This window comes from Sorghum bicolor, chromosome 4, assembly GCF_000003195.3.
Source record: "Sorghum bicolor cultivar BTx623 chromosome 4, Sorghum_bicolor_NCBIv3, whole genome shotgun sequence".
In the NCBI taxonomy this organism is placed as follows: Eukaryota; Viridiplantae; Streptophyta; class Magnoliopsida; order Poales; family Poaceae; genus Sorghum; species Sorghum bicolor.
This window is the reverse complement of record NC_012873.2, coordinates 6,149,454-6,172,717: the sequence shown is the minus strand read 5'-3', so window position 1 is coordinate 6,172,717 and position 23,264 is coordinate 6,149,454. Positions and strand designations below refer to the sequence as shown.

Below are 23,264 nucleotides of genomic sequence, written 5' to 3'. Positions count from 1 at the left end.
TTGAATTTTATAGGGCGTGGTGTTGCCCAAGCTCTGTTTACTTAAAAAAAAAAAATCAACCAGGAGAGCTGCCGATTATATTGATAAAGAAGAAACCCTAGATTGGGTATAACAGAATAACAACAATATATAGTTGTAACAACTACAAACGACTATGACAACTCTACCAACAACAGTAGTCACAAAATCATACAACTAAGGCCTTCTTTAGGTCGTGTTTAGTTTCTGAAGGGAAAAATTCCGCGACACTGTAGCACTTTCGTTTGGACTAACTAGGCTCAAAAGATCCGTTTCGTAAATTTCGACCAAACTGTGCAATCAGTTTTTATTTTCGTCTATATTTAATACTCCATGCATGCGTCTAAAGATTTGATGTGACGGAGAATCTTGAAAAATTTTAGGTTTTTGGGTGGAAGTAAACAAGGTCAGTTCAAAAAAATTTGCAAAATGGAGACTGTAGCACTTTCGTTTCTATTTCAAAAGTATTGTCCAATTATGAACTAACTAGGCTCAAAAGATTCGTCTCGCAAACTACAGGTAACTTGTGCAATTAGTTATTTCTTTTATCTATATTTAATACTCTATACATGTGCCACAAGATTCGATGTGACGGAAAATCTAAAAAATTTTGCAATTTTTTTTAGAACTAAACAAGGCGTTCCAGGGATAGCTCCAGCAGCTGTTCTACCTCCACGACGCCGGTGTCGACCAGTCCTTCATCGATGTGCTGCCGGTGTTCTTGTACGGCGTCGTGGTCGGCGCCGGCAGGATTCGACTGCGCGGTGTGCCTCTGCGAGTTCGCGGACGACAACCGCCTCTGCCTCTGCGAGTTCGCTGCAGCCCGCTGGTGTTCCTGTGAAGCTCGGCAAGTTCAGAAGCCAGCAGGCCTCCACCTCTGCAAGTTCGCTGCAGCCCGCTGGTGTTCCTGTGGTGGATGACGAAGTTGACGAGGAAGATTGCAACAACGATACGCGAGGATAGGGAGTGCGGATGTATACGCGCGCGGCGACGATGTTTAGCAAGTTGGAATAAATACCAAGTAGATTTAGAGAGTTGTTGGAGAAGGTTTTTTGTGTTTTTGCCAAGTTTATAAGAATACCAAGTTGATTTAGGAAGAAGACAACTCTACCAACACAACCCAACGACAACCCAGTTGCAACATGAGCAAACAAACAAACCACATTGAAGACAAACACCTCAAGAAAGGACAAAGAAACCTCTGGCCACCGTACCCCTCTCTGTTTAGCTTACAATGTGTATTTTCATAACTTTTCTACTTTAATACAAAGAAGTAAGTACAGATCTCCCAAGTTTTTGCCAAAAAAAATATATTTTTACAGGGTCAATTTCAGGATTAGTGGGGTCTCACAAAAAAAAATTCAGGATTAGTGGAATGGCCTAGTAGTGATGCTCTGTCACTCAGGAGATCAAGATCGATAAATGTGACTATCTTTTCTTTTTTGGAGGCTTTGTTCAAGAGTTTTCTTCCCACCATATCTAAAAAAACCTAGTGGCTGTTGCTCAGTGGGCAGGGTGGCTTAGGCCTTGTTTAAATGCAAAAAGTTTTTGGATTTTGACACTGTAGCATTTTCGTTTTTATTTGACAAATATTATCTAATTATGGAGTAACTAGGCTTAAAAGATTCGTCTCATGATTTAAGATAAACTGTGAAATTAGTTATTCTTTTTATCTATATTTAATACTTCATGCATGTGCCATAAGATTCGATGTGACGGAAAATCTTGTAAAGTTTTGGGTTTTGGAATGTATCTAAACAAGGCCTTAGGTTGCTGGTATAGAGCCATGACAGACCTAGACATGGCAGCAGCGGAAGTCGAGAACGGGTGGGGTCCCAGGCGAGGAAACGAAGAAAAATACTACATATATTTCGAATTATAAGTCATTTAGTTCTTGTAGATACATTGCTTTTACTATACATCTATGCATTACAGTTAATGGGCTGTTTGGTATAGCTCACAAAAGCTTCATAAAGCTGCTTTTCTTCTCTTACAAAGACATGAGTTGAGATGAAGCTGAAAAAAATAGCTTATTGCAGCTCTCTCCCTCATTTCTCTCTCTCATCTATACATGAAGTAGTCGATGAAGCTATTTTACCAAACACTTCTTCCAAAACAGCTCAGCTTCATCTAGAAAGTTGTTCATGAAGCTATTTTCTAAAAAAAAAAACAGCTTAAAACAGCTTTACTAGTAAAGTGTTTTGCTGTGCCAAACAAGCCTAAGTATGTAGTAAAAACTATTAAACAGCTAAAATAACGTAGAATTTGAAGTGGACGAAGAAAAGTAGGGATTAAGGACAGGCGCTACAAATCGTTGGGAGGCCCGGTGCCCCACGTCAAGCGTATGCAGGGTCTGTTGCCAGCTCTCTAATCTGCAAACATTCAGTCAAATTGGTTCGCCCCAAACGTATACATTTACAGGATCTAATGATTCAAATCAATGCATCCAATGGCTTGACACGCATGTTTATGTTCAAGATGTACATAAAGCATTTCCATACTTATCTTATTCCTCGCTCTGTTGATTTCTCCCAGTTTCCAGATCAAACAAAGCCAATAAACATGGCAGCGAGTGACCTAGAAGAGATGGGGATGCTGTTCAACCCAACCTTTCCGTCCATCCAAGTCAACTGGCAGATGCGACCAACCAACTCTTACGACATTAAGAAACCGGGAAAGGAATAGGGATTCATTTTCATTCATCATTATTAGTTTCGGTTTAGTTACAACTTCTATGTCAAAAAAAATATTACACTCCTCATGTTATTCCCTAACGCAGTCAGATGCTGCAGGGGACATCTGCAAACAATGCCCAGCACCAAAGAACCAAGAACTACGACTACCCACTGCTGCCACTAAAATAAAATGAAGCAGGGTAGAAATGGGGTAAATCCTACCGACCTAGCAAATCTCATCTAATCCCCTAGAACAGAGCAACCCATCAGGCAACAGTTCAAACACCAGCGCTAGCCGGTGCCATCCCTCGAATAAAATTTACAGAGATTAAACCTTAGCAACAACAGAAGTCGCGCAATGACAGGGCCGGTAAGTAGGACAAGACTGAAACGGGTAAAACATGACTGCACCTTTGCTGGGACACCGGAATCTACAGTAAGAGGCCACACATAGGTTGTGACCTGTATCACTATCATCTAAATCTCCAATCTACCTGACCGCGTTGTTAAGCTGCCGGAGAACTGAGAAGCTTCTAAATGTAGATAGAATCTACAGAGATAGCCAGGAGCACTGTCAGTACGATGCTCATGAATCCGCATCTTTCTTCCTCTTCCCCTTGTTTCCAGACCTTGCATTGTCAGCTGGCTCGGGGTTTAGAGAAGGATCCTTTGTGTACATGATGCAATCGTCGAGGGTGTAGATCCTGAGCGCAAGCGACGATACGGTTGTTGTCTTGATAGCTGCAGTGAAGGAGGACCAGTACCACCAATCTTTCTTCAGGAATTCGGCTTTTATCATGCTCTGCAAGAAGTTGATTGCCAATACCACCTAAAAGAGGCACAGACATGATTAATCAGTCATGCTACAATTATCTCTAGGCTTCTACCGTAACTAAAACTGCAATTTCCCAGACTTGAGTTAGAAGGAACAGACATGATTACAGATTAGGTCCACTACCACTTGGATCTGTCACACTGCCATTTTGCTAATTACATCTTAAATTCTAGGATTCATTATTGGCCTTATTTCTCAGTTTGGAGACTACAGATCATGCACTAGTCCTTTTAAGTCAAACATAGAGGCAGCTAACGTACAATTCAAAATTTAAAATGCAAGGTAGCATGGGAGTTTAGATTAGGAGCAATAAGTCATAAATTAGGAATAAGAAAAAAAATGTAGGAGATTATCTGCTTAGGAAAGTAATGAGATTTGTTAGGAACTAAAAATGGTGCCTGGAAACTCACTGAAAAGGCAAATATTACTATTCTAAAAAAATTTCAGTAAATTGGAAATACACAAATAGGGTGACGTACATATGATACTAATTCTGCATCCTTCACAAAAGCACGCCATGAACGTCTTCTTATTTGCTGAGACTTGGAGGCTCTGAATGCTTCCTCAGGCAAAGCTGCTTCTACATCAAGCAAGTTTATCTTTAGCTGCTTCAGGATATGAAAATTCCTGCCTATCACAGGCATCAGTGATGACTCTGGAACCAAGCCCCCATTAACAGTTAGCAATCTTGTTGGTTTGTCTGTTGAAGGTGCTTCCTTGGCTGAAGTACCATCCCTAACAGGCTTCTTAGATTTTGGCATCTGCCCATCACCTGCATTGCCAGAAAAATCTTGACCAACTTGGGATCCCTCCGGCCCAGACATTTTGGCAGACATAGCTTGGCATTCCTCCAATGAGGAAGTCCAATCATTTGGTTTATCGTCATTTCTTTTATTTTCATTTAGCAGAGCTGGCGGGTCAAGGAAATATGCAGGTGAAGGCACAAAAGATGGAATTCCATTTGATCCAAGTAGCCCAATCTCCTTCACCGTCTCCTTGTTTGAATCATTTGTGATAAATTTTCTACAAATTTCTTCAAAGTCATAAGGGCATGACTCCAATTTTCCACTGTTAGATGGTTCAATGGAACAATTATGATCTACAGGATCTTTGGTACCCTTCAGTTTTGGCTCATCATTTTCTTTACTTTCAGTAGGACAGTCGTTACTGCTGTTGCATTTTACACCATTATGCCCTTCATATTCCGTCAATGTGAGGTATGTTTCATGACAATTTAAGCAATGGTGTCGAAAAGGCAACAGAGGCTCTAAACAGTCACAGCGATATACTCTTTCTTCAGAACCCGACTTTGACTTACTTCCTCTCCTTTTGGATAGCTCACTAGTGTCCTGATCCAATTGCGGACCATACTTTTGCTCCAAAACTATAAAAGCCTTTGTGTTTGGAAGTTCCATAGGTGGTTCACTCTTTGAAGACTTGGACACTGGAGGATCAGTGATGGGAAAACTAGCCTGGTGATAAAGAGACTTTTGCCAGTGCAAGATAGAGTCTTTCAGGTCCTTCTCCCTTGGATCAATGTCTCTTAGCCAGTCAACAAGAGACTTGATTTCTTCATCAGATTCATACATAACAAGCGATGCCGAATTCCATCCTTTATCAAATGTTGACTGAGAATGGCTTGTAACCATGCTAATGTCTCTGTCCTTGGGTATCAGCATGCTTCCATCTGCAACAAGACGAGGACGCTTACTAGGTCTTCCTGTAACCCAATACAATCGACCAACAGAATCCCTACCCAGGCAGTCTCTTCTCAAGGATGCCATACTCAGCTGTGATTCTACTGTGCTAATTGAATCCTGCAACTGTGAAATCCTCTCCAATAAATTATTTGATTCATTGTTATCAGCATCATGGTCAACCAATTTAGATGTCGATGTTTCCATATTGTCTTGGGACGATGCCCTAGCATTTTCATCAGGCAAATCTCCAATTGGTGCAATGATAACTGTAGCAGAATGAGTCTCTCCCACATTCAAGTTATCACAAGTACCACTTTTGCCACCTAATGATTTCTCAAACCTTTTGGATCCTTCACCAATAGAGTCCCGATCAGTCCGGTCAGTAACTATCTCTGATGGTTGTTTTGAAAGTCCCAAAGATTTACTTCCTTCAATGACAGATGTGCTGGATATGCCATTGTCAGTACTGCAAGGTTTACCCACATTCAATTGCCCAGCAGGAACCCCTTCAGCAGGGTTGCTGAGGTTAACTCCAACATTAACCTGTTCAGCCTCTTCAAGATGCTCTGATGCTGTGGGCATAGCACGCTGCTGATTCTCCACAAGTCCTGAACTATTGCCTATTTGGTCATTTTTCATCCATCTACTTTGTGTAGCATACGAAGTTTTTGTTTCTACCCGATACTTCAACTCTTTCAGTTCATAATTCAGATGACGTAATTTCTGCTGGAGATCATTTGACCTGTCTGAACACTGATCTAGATGTTCCCTGATGAGAGCTGTGTTGTGCAATTCGTCACATAGAAATTTTAGCAAATATATTCTCTGCAATTGAAGATCAAAATAACATATCAGAAGGTTGTCACTTATCTGCTATAGAAATAGGGTGACACATAGCGGCTATGGTAATACAACCCCCGCTGATCAAAGGCCTATTTGTTTTGTAATCTTGTTGCAGATTACAAAGCTTGCATGTAGATTACGTTTATGGCTTTTTCCTCTATACAGCCCTTATTAGATTCTTTCCTAAGCATTTAAAACAAACTTGTGATTTCATCATGAGGAAGTCAAAATATAGATGTTAGCTCTGATTAGATTCTTTCCTACACAAACTAACATTTTCTATAACTGTGATTTCCTAAGTCTATGTGACAAGTCAAAATGCGCTGTATAAAAAAGAGTGAGTCTTAATAGTACAGTAAAAATATAGTGCGGAGCACATCCATGAACTGATGAAAGCATCCCTAATTATTGATTGGGGAAGAAGCTTGGAAGATATCAACAAAAAGAAAAAAAAATGTTCTGCTAGAGGATGAGTTCTGATAAGTTTAAGCCCTGAAGCTTGAGTGCCCATATGATCTCACAAATGCAAAATCTTAAGCACTTAAAATAACTGTAAGAGGATATATTTGCATGTTCACCCACTTAAAATATCTGGGATGAAGGAACACTAAAGCTTTTAAGTAAACGATATACAAATACATGAAAAGCATTCAAAGAGTGACGAGCTAATAACTTCATTCAAAAATAAAGAGATGAGACAGACCTCGGCTACGCTAAGCTCCCAGTACTCTTTCTCATCCATCGCAACAGCTAACTTGTTGAGTTTCTCGATAAAAACATGAGCTTCCTCCCCAAGGCACTTCTTTTGTTCTTGCACTGAAACATGAGTTTGGGCAGTACATGACGGGCAATACCAGTTTCCAAGTGGTATGCGTGCCAGTGGCGGGTTCAGGCAATAAGTGTGGTATTCAGAGTCACAAGTATCACAAAGAAGGACGCTCTCGTCATCTCGATCGATTCCACAGACTTTGCAGACACCATCCTCCCATGGTGCTTTGGGCAGCTTATTGTTTGCTGTCGTGAGAGCATCTTGTAGCTCCTGGTGGATTTCTGAGTTACCATTTTCATTGCTTAGATATTTGTCAAATTTCTCAACAAGGTCTTGTACCTGCACCAGCCAAGTAAACAATGTAGAGGAACATTCAGTAAAAAAAAATCATGATCATACTACTTAATAAACAGAAATTTTCACACTAAGGTCAATGTATAAAGCTGGTATCTAAACATTACCACTGGGAAGCACAGACTTGTTAAGGTATAATAGTCAAAGGGCATTAGTGTAATCTCTGTAGTCAATTTACAAGTGTGAGCGCTAAAATAGAATTTTCCAGAACAAAAGGAACTCTCTGGAGTTTGTTAACAATTTGTAATCACTTCAGAGAACTAAGAGAGATGAACTAGTAGTTATTGGAAAACTAAGCTTTGAGACACATTAACAATACCATAATGGAACTTATGAATATAGTAAGCTAAAATCACACATCCCTGAACATAAAAGGCAAGATCGTACAGGGACAGACAGGAATAACAAACCTCTGCCTTATACAATGACTCAAAACTCTCAGACAGTGCAGCAACCATGACTACCACTTCAGGTCGATCAGCAAATGCAGTTTGCAGATTACGGATTACCTGCAGGTAAACACAAAGGCACCATAATCTGAATTTGACCATGGAATTTCTTGCAGAGTTGAAATAGAAGTGGCGGCATCGACCAAAATAAAACACATTGACCAAGACTAAACTAAATACATTGTTCTAGACTCTTAGCTTATTTGCTGGATAGTTTGGCTCCACCTTAGACAACCTCATCAGCATATTATGATGTGAGACAAAGGGAGTCATGTGTCAGTCTACAGAACTAATGATGTGAGACAAAGGGAGTCATGTGTCATGAAGACATGGGCTATTCCTATTCTTATAAAGAATAAAAAATTAATCTCTCTTCACGAGTTAACATAATAATAGTCTAAAAAGATTTCTCAAGAAAGAGGAAAGAATGGATCATAAGATGTGCGAACAATAAGCCATCACATTTCAATACAAATAAATAAAAGTGGCACAGGGATATCAGGTATCACTGCATTACTGTCATAAATAGCAAGATTGATAAGTAAATTGCAATCATAACTGAATTAAACTCAACACACTGTCATGAAATTAACGATAAAATACCTAAATCAAAGAAACTGTCAGTGAAAAGGTTACAAGTGGAAGTGGTACTGTAACACAACTATCTATTTTTCATAGAAAATGGCAGAAGAGGACAGTACCAAATAACACACCATTTCAAGCTATCATAAAAGTGCAAGGAGATTCCTCAAAGGTACATTACAAGAAAAACATAGCATGCATCAACACTGAATAATGAACAAGGTGTCAAAGAAAACATACTTCTTGTACATCATCAAGAAAAGCCTCCCAAGATCCGCGATAAGCTCCCTTAGCCAACCTTATATCAATTGTGCGGAAGTCCAAAGGGCGAGATACCATACCAGGAAATCCAAGGATGCCCTCATCCTCATTCTCATTGGAATTTGTTAGCGTTGTTCCAAGCAAATTAGCAAACTGCTTTGATTCATCAGAGGAAATAGCACGCCGCAGGGCAATACGGCACCTTTTCAAGATAGCCTCTGAGATGGAGATAATATTTCTCTCCTTTCTTGGTTTTTCTGTATTCTGGGGCACTTTTGTACGACAGGCCTCTGTCAGGACGGATAAGACAGCTTTCTGAAAAATAAACATGCCTTTTAGTACATTTTCCAATAATCTCGCAATCATAATTTTCCCAAAGCTGAGTTCATTTCTTGTCCCTCCCTCTCAGTAACTTTTGTGACAAATCTAAATGTATTGTTTTTAGCTTAGTTTGAATGCATGTATAATGGCCTTCCAACCTAGTGCCATTCCTCTTCTTGCAACTATATGTCAAATTTCATCAGAATGTGCTGATTGCAGTAAGTTCAGATTAAATTTCTACACCAAATTTCCTGATCAGATAAGCTACAGAAGCAAAAGCATGTTAGAAGAGCACCTGAGGGGGAACAGGTGTCTCTACAAGGTAGTAAACCTTGGCCAGCTAACCAGATAAAATTCCAACAAAATTGGTTGCTCAATCCACTTAAGAAACAAATAATATCTAGGGCTATCCGAAGCCTACTGACCAACCTCTTTGATGTACCAATAGTTCATAGCATATAATGACATACTAAAAGAACAAACATGTAGTAAGGTTCACTACTTTGAGTAAACACATGCAGAATGTAAGGAAGTGCACACAAAAGAAATTTTCTCACTTAGTAGCAGCAGGAACTTTACAAACCTTGGTTGGTCCAGATGCATTACCCTTGTAGACCTCTTTACTGATTGAATGCTCCAAAATTTTCCTTGCCCATTCTGGAGGTTCTCTCTCCAAAGCTTCATAAACGCACTTTCTTATTCTTGTTCCCACATTAGTTGGCAATTTTCTCACAGGCTCCAGTGATTTCACCCAATCTGGTAATGTAGTGTCACTAGCAGGCTCCTCTGGAGAATCTACAATATCAGCATCCTTGTAATCCATCATAAAGACCTTATTCCCTTCATTTGCTGAAGACTTGCATATCAAAGTTTCAGCCTCTGCAAGCAGCTGAAATACAAGAAGATTATTGCTAATGATATGCACACATAGCTGTCAAACTAGAAATTTTACAATTACCTCCTAAGTAGATAATCATAGTATTTTTTTCTATGCATAATTGTGGGAGATGGATTATAAACAAAGAGTGATAGATAACATGGAACACGGCACCCATTACGATATATGATATCAAAAATAAAAATACATGACATAGCTGGACAAGAACTAGCTTCTTTTCCAGCGAAACCTTCCCCAGCAGCAGTATAGACAAATAATCCAAAACACATGTAATGAACAATACACTAGTATAATTTGGAAAATAAATAGTTACAGACGATGCTGGCATGGCTAGAAAGATTAAATTAGCTTATACTTATTTCCCTCGACGAAGGCTCACTATTCCCACATAAGTGTCACATTGTGTAATCTATGATATATTACATATACAATAGAATTCAGCCTCCCTGCTGAAGTATTGATTATAGAAGTTGATACATAGAACAAAGAAGTTCAACATAAATGGAAGAAAAGATGACCAAAGCAAGAAAACTACACTCACTGAAACTGTCTAAATTTGAAGACGGAGACAGGAAAAATTGGACAATTTACATATCTAAATAAATCAGAAGTGCAAGTAAAGCTAACAAGAAGCAAACTCCTCACCGATGCATCCTTCTCCATGCCAACAACCCCAGGTAGAGCTCCACACAGGACACCACCATCACCTTGTAGGCAGCGGAACAATTTCACTCCTTCTCGACTAGAAATATCAGATAAATCCATGCAGCCACTCATGGAAGAAACAGCTAAAATATATCTTCTAGCCAACTCTGGCCAAGTCAAGTTGTTAGCAGTCAGCATATCAATCTTTAACTCTCTTGCCAGAGTATCAGTGTCCCTTTTTCTTCCTCGTCTGGATTTGGATTCCTTTAAATCAAATTTTGGATCCACAAAAATTGCAACTCTAGATACAAGTTCGGTGAAAAGAACCTTCAAGAGTGCAAGGTGGATCTCAGGCAGCACTAAACCACTACATCTCCCAAGTGTCTGGGCAGCCAACTTATTTTGAGCAGCTTCTCGTGCTGAAGAAGTTTCAATTGGAATAAACACAGATACCATTTCTTCAATAGTTATACCTGATTCACCATTGGAATACGATGTAGAGACATTAGCAGGTGAATTCATTGGTGGAGTGTGATCTCTGTAGTTTTGGGTGCCATTTTCATTCACGTGAATTGGCCATGGGTCAATGAGTTCATCTTCTACTTGCTCAATTGAAGGAAGTTCTTTCAGGCCAATGATTTCAGCAAATCGTCCAAGAAACTCCAATATCTACAAGCACAGACAAACCAGTTGCAAGAATTAGAACCAAGAAATCAACAAATAAAAAGTTGTTTCCTTAAACAGTGGAACAAGTGAAAGAAACAGAAACCAAAACTACCTGGAGAACATCCCCTGCCAATTCTGGTGGAAGCTTGCAGCTAATAGGGTTTCCTGGAGGAAGCTCACGGATGCTAAAAGAGCTAGGCTGAGCATGATCCTGTGGCCCACTCACTACAGATCCATGTCTACCATATGACATGACATCCCCATGCGACGGACTATTTTTATTAACAGCTATCAGTGTGCCACTTGCAATCGTCAGCGAAGAGTTAATTCCAGTCCTGTTACACAAGAACTGATAGTTTGAACAAGCCCTGGATTTAGGAAGAGATTCCACAAATTCTTGAACAAATTCCATATCAAACCCGATTCTGTCTGGATACAACCATTCTTTGAGTAATGCACAAGTTGATTCCACATCATTCTCCTTTTCTATAAACCGTGGTACCTTAGGTCCATTTGATGAGCAAAACTTAGCAAATAGATCGAAAGGACTATCAGTGCGCTGACGTCCACTTCCATAGTCAAATGAAGATTTTTCACTACTGTGAGTGCAGAATAATACCAAATGGCCATGCTCCTTGTACATTTTCTCACAAGCTTCCATCATAGCACAACAAACCATCCTCCAGACTGAGGAAGGTGATGTTCCTTCATAACTGAAGTCACCAATTTTGTCATACATATTTGCATCATTAGTCGGTGCCAAACTCAAAGACCCAAGATCTGACAGTACAGCTGGCACTGTCATACTCGAAGTTTGTACATTACTGCACCCTAAACTCTCTTTACCCTCCATATCATTCCCGAGACATGATAAGAAATCTTGATTCGTATCAGAGAAATCTGATAAGAGCATAGAAATATTATCATCAGCATCATTAGTAGTGTCTTCAATGGAACCACTACCTTCCCTTGTTTCTATTGTATCAGCCTTTCTAACAACATTTGGGCACACTGTGGTTGATGCATCCGGAAGTTGGAATGCTGAACACGGTAACCTTCTCATCTTAAACAAAGGTCCAAAATTTCCTCCATCAATCACTTCACACTCAAACAGTGAACCAGTAACTCTATCATGCCAGTAAGATGTAAACCCAACCGGCCATATCTGATACGAATTATGATAACTTGTCCGATTATCAATTTCTCCCAAGCTGGTAATGAAAAAATCACTACATTGAACAGGTAGGGCAACCTAGAGTTTCACCACAACAAATGCATGCAGGTCAAATCAGTATTAAAAGAAATACACTTCGCTCTGGGACTCAAAAAAAAGTGTACTGTCAAATAACAGTGACATATAAAATGTGCATTGAATGGTGAAGCATAATCTGAAATGGACAAAGCAAGATACTCACTGTATGATGATGTGGCTGATGATTACTGTTCTCCATAAGAAATTTTGGAGGCTTTAAGGAACTTCTGTTTTCACTAGGACTTTGTTCGATTGCGTTGTTAAAAAATGATGGATCCATAGAAATGCCAGCACTTCCCAACTCATGGTTATCAGCAACCTTGGGTAATGTTGATGTTTGTGGAAGATCTCTTCTTCTGCGTAAATTAACTGACCTTTGCGGTACGTTTCCATCAGCATTTAAATCTCGGTCCATGGAAGTCAAATTCTGTCTCATGCCAAGACACTGGGCAAGATCAAATGCTGGCATAAACTGCATTCCATCTACAACAACAACAATGTGTAATTAGTACAAGTTGCACCTATATTCACATTTGAAACCATACGTTTATAATATATGCAATTGAACACCATGCAGTTCACTTAAACAGTTAGTGAGACGCCAAATGTTTTTGGAAGCCAGAAACCACACAGAAGTGGGCACACAATGGCTAAGCACTGAACATACTCAGTGAAAGGATTTAAGCTTGAGAATTAGCACTACAAATCCCTGTATAAAGGCCTCTTTAATAAACAGAGATAGATATATCTGTCTAAAAAGCTAACAAACAACAAATCTGAGTATCTGACTTGCATCAAATAAAAGTAAATGATTGATCTGTTATACTTACCATAAAGAGTAGTATTCTGCAAGTGAACCCCCTCAAAATGTGGCAAGTTGGCAACTGTCAACTGAGGTCCATCGGAGATATTTTGCCTGCGGAAGTCACAATAACATATTAACCACCTTAAGATAATAGTGTCTTTATGATTAGGCTAGCACTTAACAAAAAGCTTCTACCAAGTTCACGAGCATTGTTACTGTCAGAGTAACCAAAGACATTCCAGTTTGTAGAACATAATTGCTAGTTTGGTAAGAAAAAAAAAAAAGGGCAGAGCCAGTGCTGGAGGCTCCCACATGAGTGGGGTCTGGGGAAGGGAAAAACCGAGGCAAAGAGAACCTAAATTTTAAACAAGTTACATCCAAAAATAGTAAATGGAATATCAGGCGGACTGACAAGAAAAAACAGCTAGAATGGTACAAACCGGACTGAATTTAGTTTGAACCCTAAAATGCGCATCGCAAACTACAGCCCCCTTGTTCCCCATGCTCGCCCATAATCACAGTGTCCCCGGATCAATGGGGCTAATTAACTGGGATCAAGAAACACAGTACCCTATTTGTGAAAGCAGGGACGAGATTGTTCCTGCGTTCCCAGAACGAGGGCGATATTCCCAGGACGACGAACACAGATCGATCCCGTTTCTGGTGACTATGCTCACACCCCAGATCTGATCAGAAAACAAAATTATGCTTAGATCTATACCTCAAGATGCACCGATTTGTAGATCTACAACTTCCCTGTTGACCGAAGCAGGATTGCGGCGCTGATTAGGAGCAGGAGCAGAGAGGGCAGAATAGTTAGGTGTTCTGTGTAGTTCTTAGGTTTTCTTTCTATCAAGGAGAGAGGGTATAGGCTATTTATAGAGGGGAAAGCCGGTGTATAGACTCAGTCTACCAGCTCAATAGAAAGCGAGAGAAAACGTCTTAATTAAATAATATTTTATTGGCAAATTCCACGTCACCAATTCAAGCAAGTATATCTGATGAGTCCCGCCAAATCTTAAGAGTTACAATGGTTTACACCATTGAAGTCTGGGGGTCAATGAAACCCCCATCACCACCCCAGGTTCGAAGGCTGGCACAAACTTCTTTAGAACAAAATCAGTGGGCAAATCTCTATCTGGTCAAGTTTTTTTTTTATCTGATGAGGCTTGGTTGTGTACAAGAAATAATTATAAGGACCTGATTGAACAAATTGGGTGTATGGACACCTTTACAACAACTTTGATGTTAGAACACCTGGTTGAATAATCATGTCACAATGACGCCTTATTAAAGTTCTTTCTGTGCAACAGAACTGAGCTATTTCCCTAAGGACCCAAATGAGATGTAACAATTTGATCAGGAATTTTACATCAAAAGCACATGTCTAAGGGCTAACAGCACTAATGTTGATGTTGAAACAAGAAAAAACAATATTGCTATCTTAGAACCACTGGGTGATAACAATACATGACCATGCCATCGTTCTAACATGTGAATATGATTCAATCGCCATTCACCACAATAATGGATGGTGTCCTTTGGTGTTGATAAAATTAAAATAGAAACGGAATAGGCAGAAGGATCCATCACTCAGCAACATGGCAGGAGCAAAGGGTCTTTCCTTGCTCACTGCTTGGAGCTGTTAGTTTTTTTTTAGCTCGCTCGATCGTTGTTTACTCAGAAACAGGTGCTTAAGCCTTAGAAAACAGGGTAGGTGGGGTGGGGTGTGTGAGTGTGTTTGGGTCTATGTATGACTCCTTTTTCTTCTATTAATACAATGATACGCAGCTCTCCTGCGTGTTCGAGAAAAAAGAAAAAGAGAAATGTGGGACCTATCTGTGTGGCCTAAATTAAGTGGCATGCCGGCCCGTCCATGGGTAAAGCACATAGGAGGTACTTGATCCCACCAAATTCCAACTCATGCAAATACCATGAGAATGGAAATAACTGCAAGGCTTGGGACCTTCCAAAACCAGAATGCGGAACAGCAAATCAGGCATGAATAGGTTTAAAAATTTCAAGATGCATTTATGTTTACGGAAAAAAGACGATCAAGATAATAACAGTTTTCTGTACAACCTAACTGGCACAGTTAAAAATATCATAACTGTAAACAGTAAGTGTTTGTACCGTAATTTGAGCAACTACCCACTTGATTTTGATTCAGCTATAACAGTAAGTGTTTGTGCTTACTTGTTAGTTCCACTCCCGTGGCTTATTGTGTTTTGCTTAGAACAGAACATTCTGCACTGGGTCATTCCAGTAATCGAGTGTACCATTCTGGTGTATTGTAAAATGAAAATGATCAAGTATACCTCACTGATGTATTGTAAAATGATAAATAATTTCACAATATACTATATGAATCAAATCCATAAAATACTCACATGTATATTATTCAAGTGACACTATTTTTTTAGTAAAAATCATGATATGGAAAGTAGGCAACTAGGCATCTAAGTTCCTTTTGCAGGAGACATAATTGCCCTTTGTTAACTAATATGGGAGCAAATAGAGGATGGAAGTGGAACTATGACCAGAAAGGTAATAGTGGCAGATCCATCCTCCTCATTTTCTACATTTAGCGCCCCCCCCCCTAAGATTATATGATTACAAACCTGTAGGGGGCTTAGGAGGGGCAGTAGAGGAGGGGGGGGGGGGGGGGCTCGATCCTCGGCTGACCCAGTGATAGATCCGCCCCTGAATGGAAAGGAACTTAATGGCTGAAGGGGCTCTAGTATTGTTGCCTTGGACCTTGCATGGCTCAGACCATGACAACTCCAAAGGATTTATCTTACAAACAGATTAATGTTTCCAATGTCTACAAACAATAATTATAGAGCAAGCACAACAAGTTTCCTAATTAGTTTCCATACTGGGTGTTTCAAATGTCTACAAGGTTCTTTACTACTTGGTCACACTAGAGTGCCGGTGAACCACAAGGACTCTAGTGTAGAACTAGAGAATAATGGCATAAAGGCCATGATTGTTATACAAAAAACTTAGCTTAAGTCCAAAAGGAACGAATAGCTATCTCTCGAGATTCATTAGGCTTGTTTGATGCATGGGGACTTAGGCGAAAGTTTGATGGTCCCTTGACCAAAATGAGGCAACCTACTTTCATCACAAAGATCATCGTCATTATCATCAAATGTGCTCACAATGATCTCCATAGCATAGGTCATAATCATAGCCTTTGATTGCAATACACCACAACGTATCTCGCTACAAGCTTACTTTGGCACAATAACTACCACTTTGCGGCAATTGCAAAGGGCCTTCAACTTTGGGCCACATTAGCTAAGGCTCGACATGGCACAGTTTACGACCTCATCCATCCCTAATCGAGTTGTTATAGAAGTTGACGTCGTTACTTACTACAATAAGCTCGAATATCCAAACTATGATGGCAAAGATGACTTAATGGATTCAATAGACCCAACTAGAAATATATTTTTTTCTAAGAGGGAAGGCAACAAGCTGTTCTTAGCTGCATATGCCATATCATTAGCAATACCTAATAGTTGTAGACTAAATGGGGAATTTTGTATCTAGAACTCTCAAAAGTGTGTTCGGTATACAACACACAACACTCGTCAATTTTGTTTTGTGTCACAACATGAAAATGTGGGTTTGTCTACAACACACGACACGGATTAAAACTCTTTTCTATCCATGAGAGAAAGGTAGGTTGTACAAGCTTCTCTCGAGTTGTACTCGTTAGAGCAGTGTGTTTGGGGTCTCCCTTTATCGGTCCATGTTTGAATTCTACTACAAGTCTACGACTTCTTATTGCAATGTCTAGGGGTGTTCCCCCTCTGGTCGAGTTTTTTTAGGTAGGTCATTAATTAACATTTATGCCCTTAAAGGCGGACCGCTGCCAATTCATCAATGTTAGATCTCTTAATAAGGCAAGCCCACTTGCATTCCTATTGACCATGGAGGTCAATAGGATGAGGTGTGCAAGAGGAGTAGCATAATTTGTATCTTGCCAAAGTCCACTTGTGAGGGGTGAGCTCTGCCTCCTTGAGCCACTCTCCACAAGAGGCCACATCTAGTTGGATCACCCTCTATGTGTTAGGGCCGCCTACCGTGTCGAGCAGCATAACAATTAGCAAGTCGAAGGAGCGCGCGATGGCTTATGGGCAAGAGAAGATGTCTTATGGGCAGCTTCAAGGTCGGTCGGAGATCTGCCTCCTTGAGCCACTCTCCACAAGAGGCCACATCTAGTTGGATCACCCTCTATGTGTTAGGGCCGCCTACCGTGTCGAGCAGCATAACAATTAGCAAGTCGAAGGAGCGCGCGATGGCTTATGGGCAAGAGAAGATGTCTTATGGGCAGCTTCAAGGTCGGTCGGAGATTTGACCCCCTTAGGCACTTAGCTAGACTCAAACAGACTTGAACCATAGTGGATTATTAAGTTGAGCTCCAAGTTTTGATATGCAAGGCTAAAACAAGCTATAACAAGTAGTCCAAGTGTTCAAATAGAGAGAATCATCTCAAGGCTAATGCATAGAGACATCAAGGCTTCAGAGTCCTCGATTTACATATGAACATGAGCTATGCTCAAACATATAAGCAATGAGCTTTAGTCACTGGCTCGCTGGCTCCACCATAATTAAAACAAATAGATAATTGGATGTTTGCAACAAGCAAATCACATAGGGGTTGCGATAGATGCAAAGACAGCTAATTGAAGTTTGCGGAAAGCCAACAAATGTTACATTTCTTTGATCCCCCATCTAGTGAAGCCAACATGATGTTGCATTTCTTTGATCTCCCATGTAATGTAAAGCTAAGTACAATCACATAAATAACTTTACACTCACAAGAGATATATTAGGCATATTACGATACCAATAAATCTTGATCTTCGAGAAATTAGGGTATGTTTAGTTGTGTAGGAAAGCATTAACGCTCGCGTGCAACCACATCGACAACATCTACATACTGATTGTTATGGCATGCAGTCGCATCGACAACATCAACAAAGTGCTTGACATAGGATTCGAGAGTGACAATCGTTGTCCTCCAGAGAAGATATCAACGAATTTAGACAACATAAGGACATGCCAAACAAAAGAAATCTTGTTGCGCTAAATGTAGGGTTCTATCTCGATGAGACTGTGATTAGGTTGGCGGCATGTAAATAGCACTGACATCATCGTAGATGATGATAGCATTAGCATCCTTCAAAGAAGGATGGTTCAGTTCAAGAAGAAGCTACGACAGCTACTTCAACGACGCCTTGGCAAAACATAGTAAGACACCTCCACAAATAGGTCAACAAGTCATTTGCGTTTAGAGGGATACAACACCAAGTTGTCTCTAAGGTAGAGACAATATCAAGAAACTGAGAACAAATATCTAATCAGCTCACCCAATCATGACCAATAAAGGAGTGGTCCATATATCGAAAGAAAGGGTACCCTAGATTCTTCGAAGAGCAACTTTCCACCAACTTGACAAGCATGAGGATCCTTCGTGTACAATAGATCAATCACACAAGAGTACACAATGCCAACGAAGCACTGAAGACAATGGCAATCCTTTGATAGGCAGTACACCAGCCTATGGAACGAGTCATTGAGGGTTGTAGTTGTTGCATGAAGACCCTTATGAATCTCATCACTAAGAAAGGCATTCCTTACTTCAACAGAGAGGAGATGAGCAAAAGAGTGTGAATAGTGGTTATGTAGGCAACCAGGGCAAAGGTCTCATTGTTTGGCACAACCATAGCTCCACTAAAACCATGAGCCAAGGGAACTAGTGAGATTTTGCAAACATGGAATATAATAAGCTAAAAAAATATGCACACCACAAATTAGTGTCATTGAAAGAGGATCCAATTATGGAGTCTCAAAATAAGGCCAAACCATAAGAGGGGCAGAGTGCATACGATGCAATAGCCTGGGAGTCAACGCCCAATAAAACCTACAAGGCATATTACTGTGCTCCTTGCAACTTGTAGTGGAGGTTTCTGTTTGTGGTGACAATTGAAGAGAGTGCTCTGGTGCTCCCAATGCACGGTAGCGATGGATGCAAGATGGTGACACGAGGCAGCGAATGATACAAGCTCAAGCCACTGAGGACATCCAACTAGGCAATATAACCTCGAGATTGCGGCGATGCCCCAACCAAAAGAGGAATGAACCAAGGTCAGTAACGAGTAGCCTGCCTTCTCTTTTGAACACAAATGGCAAGAGCTCTGCCTATCAATTAAGAGGAAGAGTTTTATATACAAGGGAAGAGAGCCAAACAAGCGCTGGGAGCCCCAACAATAAGAAACTAAACTTAGTCCCTATTGATTTTGCATACAATGTGCCCTTTTGTAGATTTCCACGCTTTCTTTTATCCTTCCCACGACTTGGAGGGTCGTGGCATGAGTATTCTTGAAAATCCTGTGGTTTCGCTCTTTCCAAAGGTTCCACGTTGTGTAGATAGCTACGCCACTGAAAGCTCGCTTGCGATCTTTGGGGATCGAGCAGAGGGAATGTTCTCACCAGTCTGCTAGGGTGTCGAAGTTTTATGCCATATCAAGAGTGGCAAAGTGCTCCCAAGAGGTAACAAGGCTCCAGACCGCCTGGGCAAAGGGGTAGGCCAAGCATAGGTGGTAGCTGGTCTTCAATGGAAGTGCACAAGCGTGGTGATGTGGCCAGCCTCGAAGCTCAAGATTATTTGTCATATCTTGTTATGGATGAGGATCCAGGCGAAGTGTTTGCATTTATTTTCCACATGTGCCTTCCAAATGGAGTTTGTTTTGTATTGTTGGTACACTCCCATAAATTGTGCTCTATAAGCCGATTCCATTTCCAAATGGTTTTATCTTCGAACTCCGGCTGCAATTGTAGGCCCTATACTCGCAATGGGACTCACATAACATGTCAAAGACATGTTGTGGTGGCTAACTTATAAGTTTTGAACGAAAGGCTCTGTTGCATGGATGCGTCAGATCACCCCGTATCCCTTATCGGATACGTATTTGATATGGAGACGCGAGGGATATGACACGGAGATGTCTCCTTGGAGTATCGTTGAAAATAAATAAATAACAGATTTTTATATATGTGAGTGGCGACGTACTGACTTGTTTTGCCGATACAGCCTAGTTGAGTTGGCCCCAATGATTTCAGGTCGTCCGATTAATCGCGATTAATCGTCCAGGTCGCTCCTAGGATTCGATTAGGAGGTCAGGTAAGATGGACGACCAGGCTTCTGTTTTTTTGGGCCTTTTCTAACTGGGACTGGGCTAATGGGCTTTAAGTTTTTGGCCTGTTAGGGTTTAGATAGAATAGAGGGGCTGCAGGGGGAGTTTGGGACAGCAATATGGACCTCTGGACAGTGCAGAAAAGAGAAGAAACCAACTCCCACAAGTAATTCACTATCTAAACACTAATGTAGTCTTGATGCTGGATTGATTGTGTATATTATATAGTATATATAGAGGGGTATATATAGGCATATATGCCCTAAAATAGCTGGACGACCAGGGTCGACGATTAATCTCAATTAATCGCTTCGTCGGTCCTAGAGCGACCAGCTTCGACCAGTCGACCTGAAATCATTGGTTGGCCCACTATAACCCTCAGACTCACATGCGCACCACGAGCCTCAAGCCAGGTAGCGAGGCAATGACGAACACGCACGCCTTCGCTGCCGCCCAACTTCCTACCATCCGCTCCCCCCGCCTGCAAGGAGATCCAGCACCAGTGGCATGCTCGAGCAGGGAGCAGCTGCAGCGACGCCCCCGCCACCAGCCTGTCCAACTTCCTACTCGCCCAGCCAGCCGTACACGCGTCCCTGCCCGTAAGGAGTTCAACCACAGGCAGCAACCACGGTAACACTTGCCACCCGCAAGGCGCACGCTGCCCATTTGACGCCAGCTATAAATTGACGGCAAACCGATGACGAGTTACTGGTGAACAGGTGATGTATCGCTGTTTCCTCTTGTCTTTTGTAGCCTATTCCTGCCCCATTCCCCATGTGAAATCATCTACAAACTCTTTGCTTCAACAGTGTCAAATTAGTCTCGTCTGGAACAGTAGTTGAAAGGGGAAGGGAATTGGATCAGTGATTTACCCATCTCCTCCAAGCCTAAAGCCTCATCCCTTGATTTGACAAGCCCTACTTCTGCACTAATCGCTTATAATTTTATATAATCTCATTTGGATTTTGGAAGTTTGGACTTTGAGAATTGGATGGGTAGGCTGGGCACTTGGCAGAACAGCACAATTGCAAGAATGCAGGGAATTTCAAGTTCCTGATAGTGTGTTACTGCTTTTAGAATACTAATATACCTTATTATTTATTCATTAAAAATAATTAAACATATCCATGTACCAGTTTTTTAGAAAAATACCCTATCTGTGTATCCGCCAATACTGATACTTGTATCCGTATCTGTGCTGCATAGATGAAAGCAACCCATATTGTCTATGTTTGATCTTGTGGCGCTGTGTTGTGGTCCCAAAGGGCCTAATTTACAAGAAAGGGTACACACAAATACAAGAAACATCCTACGCCGGAAAGAAAATACAATACTATAATAATGCAATACAGTTAGAACAGAGCAGTGAAAAAAAAAATCTAAGGCAACATACCGATAAAACTGTAGCACAGCGACTAACAAACTAGCTGTAACTCTGTAAGACTATAACAATAGCAAGCACCAAAACAAACATAAAGTCAAACAGAATAAGTAAAAATAACAAGGTTCAACGCATTATCCCCAGCTCTGCTGTTACCATCATCGATTGCTTAGTGCCAGCATTTTGTAAGCAGCAGGTTACTCAGACTCATAGCCTCTAAGAATAAGGAGTTCGATGGCCAATAATATACTATCAATATAATCAATAATAGAAATAATTAAAAAGAGCTCGAGCAACTGCCTGCGGATGTCGTTGGTGATGACTGCGACGGGGTCCTCGGGCGGAGCAGCGTTGATGTCAAGCTGAACTGCACCAAGTTTCCAGCGGGTGGAGCGAGCGCCACGCCTCTCGCATTCAGGGCAGATCCAGTCCTCGTTGGCCGCGGCACGGGGCCGCCGCGCGCCAGGGGGCCCGGGTGGCGGGGGCGGGGGAAGGAGAGGCGGCCAGACGCGGACGCAGCTGGGATGGAACCCCCTCTCACACGCGTCGCAGACCAAGGTTCCCCCCAGAATCTCCGGGAGGCCGCAGGACGAGCAGGGGGGCACCGGGTTGCCCCAACCCGCCTCCCCCGGGTGAGGCGCCGGCGGCGGCAGCGGGAGCAGCGGCAGCCCCAGACCAGGGAACAAGCCCGCGGGCACGTTCCCTACGGGCCCAAAGGGAGTATTCCTCAGCTCGAGGGGGCGGTGGACCCGAAGCACCCCCTCGAGAGCCTCCTGCTGGAGCCGCGCCTGTTGGTTGGGCGCACCCAGGGGCGGCTGCGGCTGCGGCTGCGGCGGCAGCAGAGGAGGAAGCTGCTGCTGCGGCGGCGGCGGCGGGGCTTGGACCGGCGGAGCCAACTCCCGCGGCGGCGACGGGGCCTGCGCCGGTGGGGTGTCGCTCGGCGGCGGCGACGGGGCCTCGTTGAGGTCGATGACGAGATGCGGCGGCCGATCCATGACGGAATGGGGATCGGGCTCGCGCTCAGGCCAGGTCGAGGGCGCTCGGCATGGTCTCGAGAGGAGGAGGTGGGTGGGGAGCGTGAGGGGAGCGGGGGGGTTTGGAGCGAGAGCGGCGAGAGAGAGAGCAGCACGAGCAAAGCGACGCTGGGGTTAAGGAAGGGGGGCGCACGCAGGTCCAGTCGCCCGGAGGAAACGGAAGGGAAAGGACAGTGCGTGACTAGAGGCGAGCCAGCCTGGTGCGGTGCGTGTTCGGGGGGAGCGCAGCGGATGCCAGGAGAGTTGGTGTGGGGCTGCACGTCAGTGACTCACGCGGCGCGCTTTTGGCTGGACGGGATGCGGTGACGCGGAGCAGAGGCACGCGAGGGGCATGCCGAGGGCCGGGGCCGGGACGGGTCCGTCCGCTCGGCGCCTGTTTTTCTGGCTTTAATTCGTCACAGCACACAGGTTTGTTACACATGAAGACAAAAATGGTTGGAGACTGGTTATTACTGTATTTCTTTTCCATCACTGAATGTGTGAGATAGAAAGCTGGATTAATATTTTTTTCTAGAATTCAAATACATTCTTATTAGTATAAATAAAATGTTTAAAAGCTTGTTTT

The 23,264-nt window shown here is 42.1% G+C and overlaps 1 protein-coding gene across 2 annotated transcripts; it reads right to left on the bottom strand.

Annotated features, from left to right (window-relative positions):
- Window positions 2,687-22,660, bottom strand: LOC8071613 (methyl-CpG-binding domain-containing protein 9). Of its 2 annotated transcripts, none has more exons than XM_021458543.1 (11): window positions 21,966-22,660; window positions 13,099-13,184; window positions 12,432-12,751; window positions 11,129-12,268; window positions 10,351-11,019; window positions 9,391-9,696; window positions 8,466-8,801; window positions 7,605-7,703; window positions 6,775-7,179; window positions 4,008-6,053; window positions 2,687-3,522 (listed from the first exon to the last, which is right to left on the bottom strand). In XM_021458543.1, exons 1-11 carry the CDS (start codon window positions 22,658-22,660, stop codon window positions 3,280-3,282), a joined length of 6,345 nt encoding a protein of 2,114 aa, XP_021314218.1. In that variant the 3' UTR covers window positions 2,687-3,279. The 2 variants fall into 2 exon arrangements, with proteins under 2 accessions (XP_021314218.1, XP_021314219.1); XM_021458544.1 differs by lacking the exon at window positions 21,966-22,660 and adding an exon at window positions 13,795-15,684 and having other exon boundaries at window positions 3,280-3,522.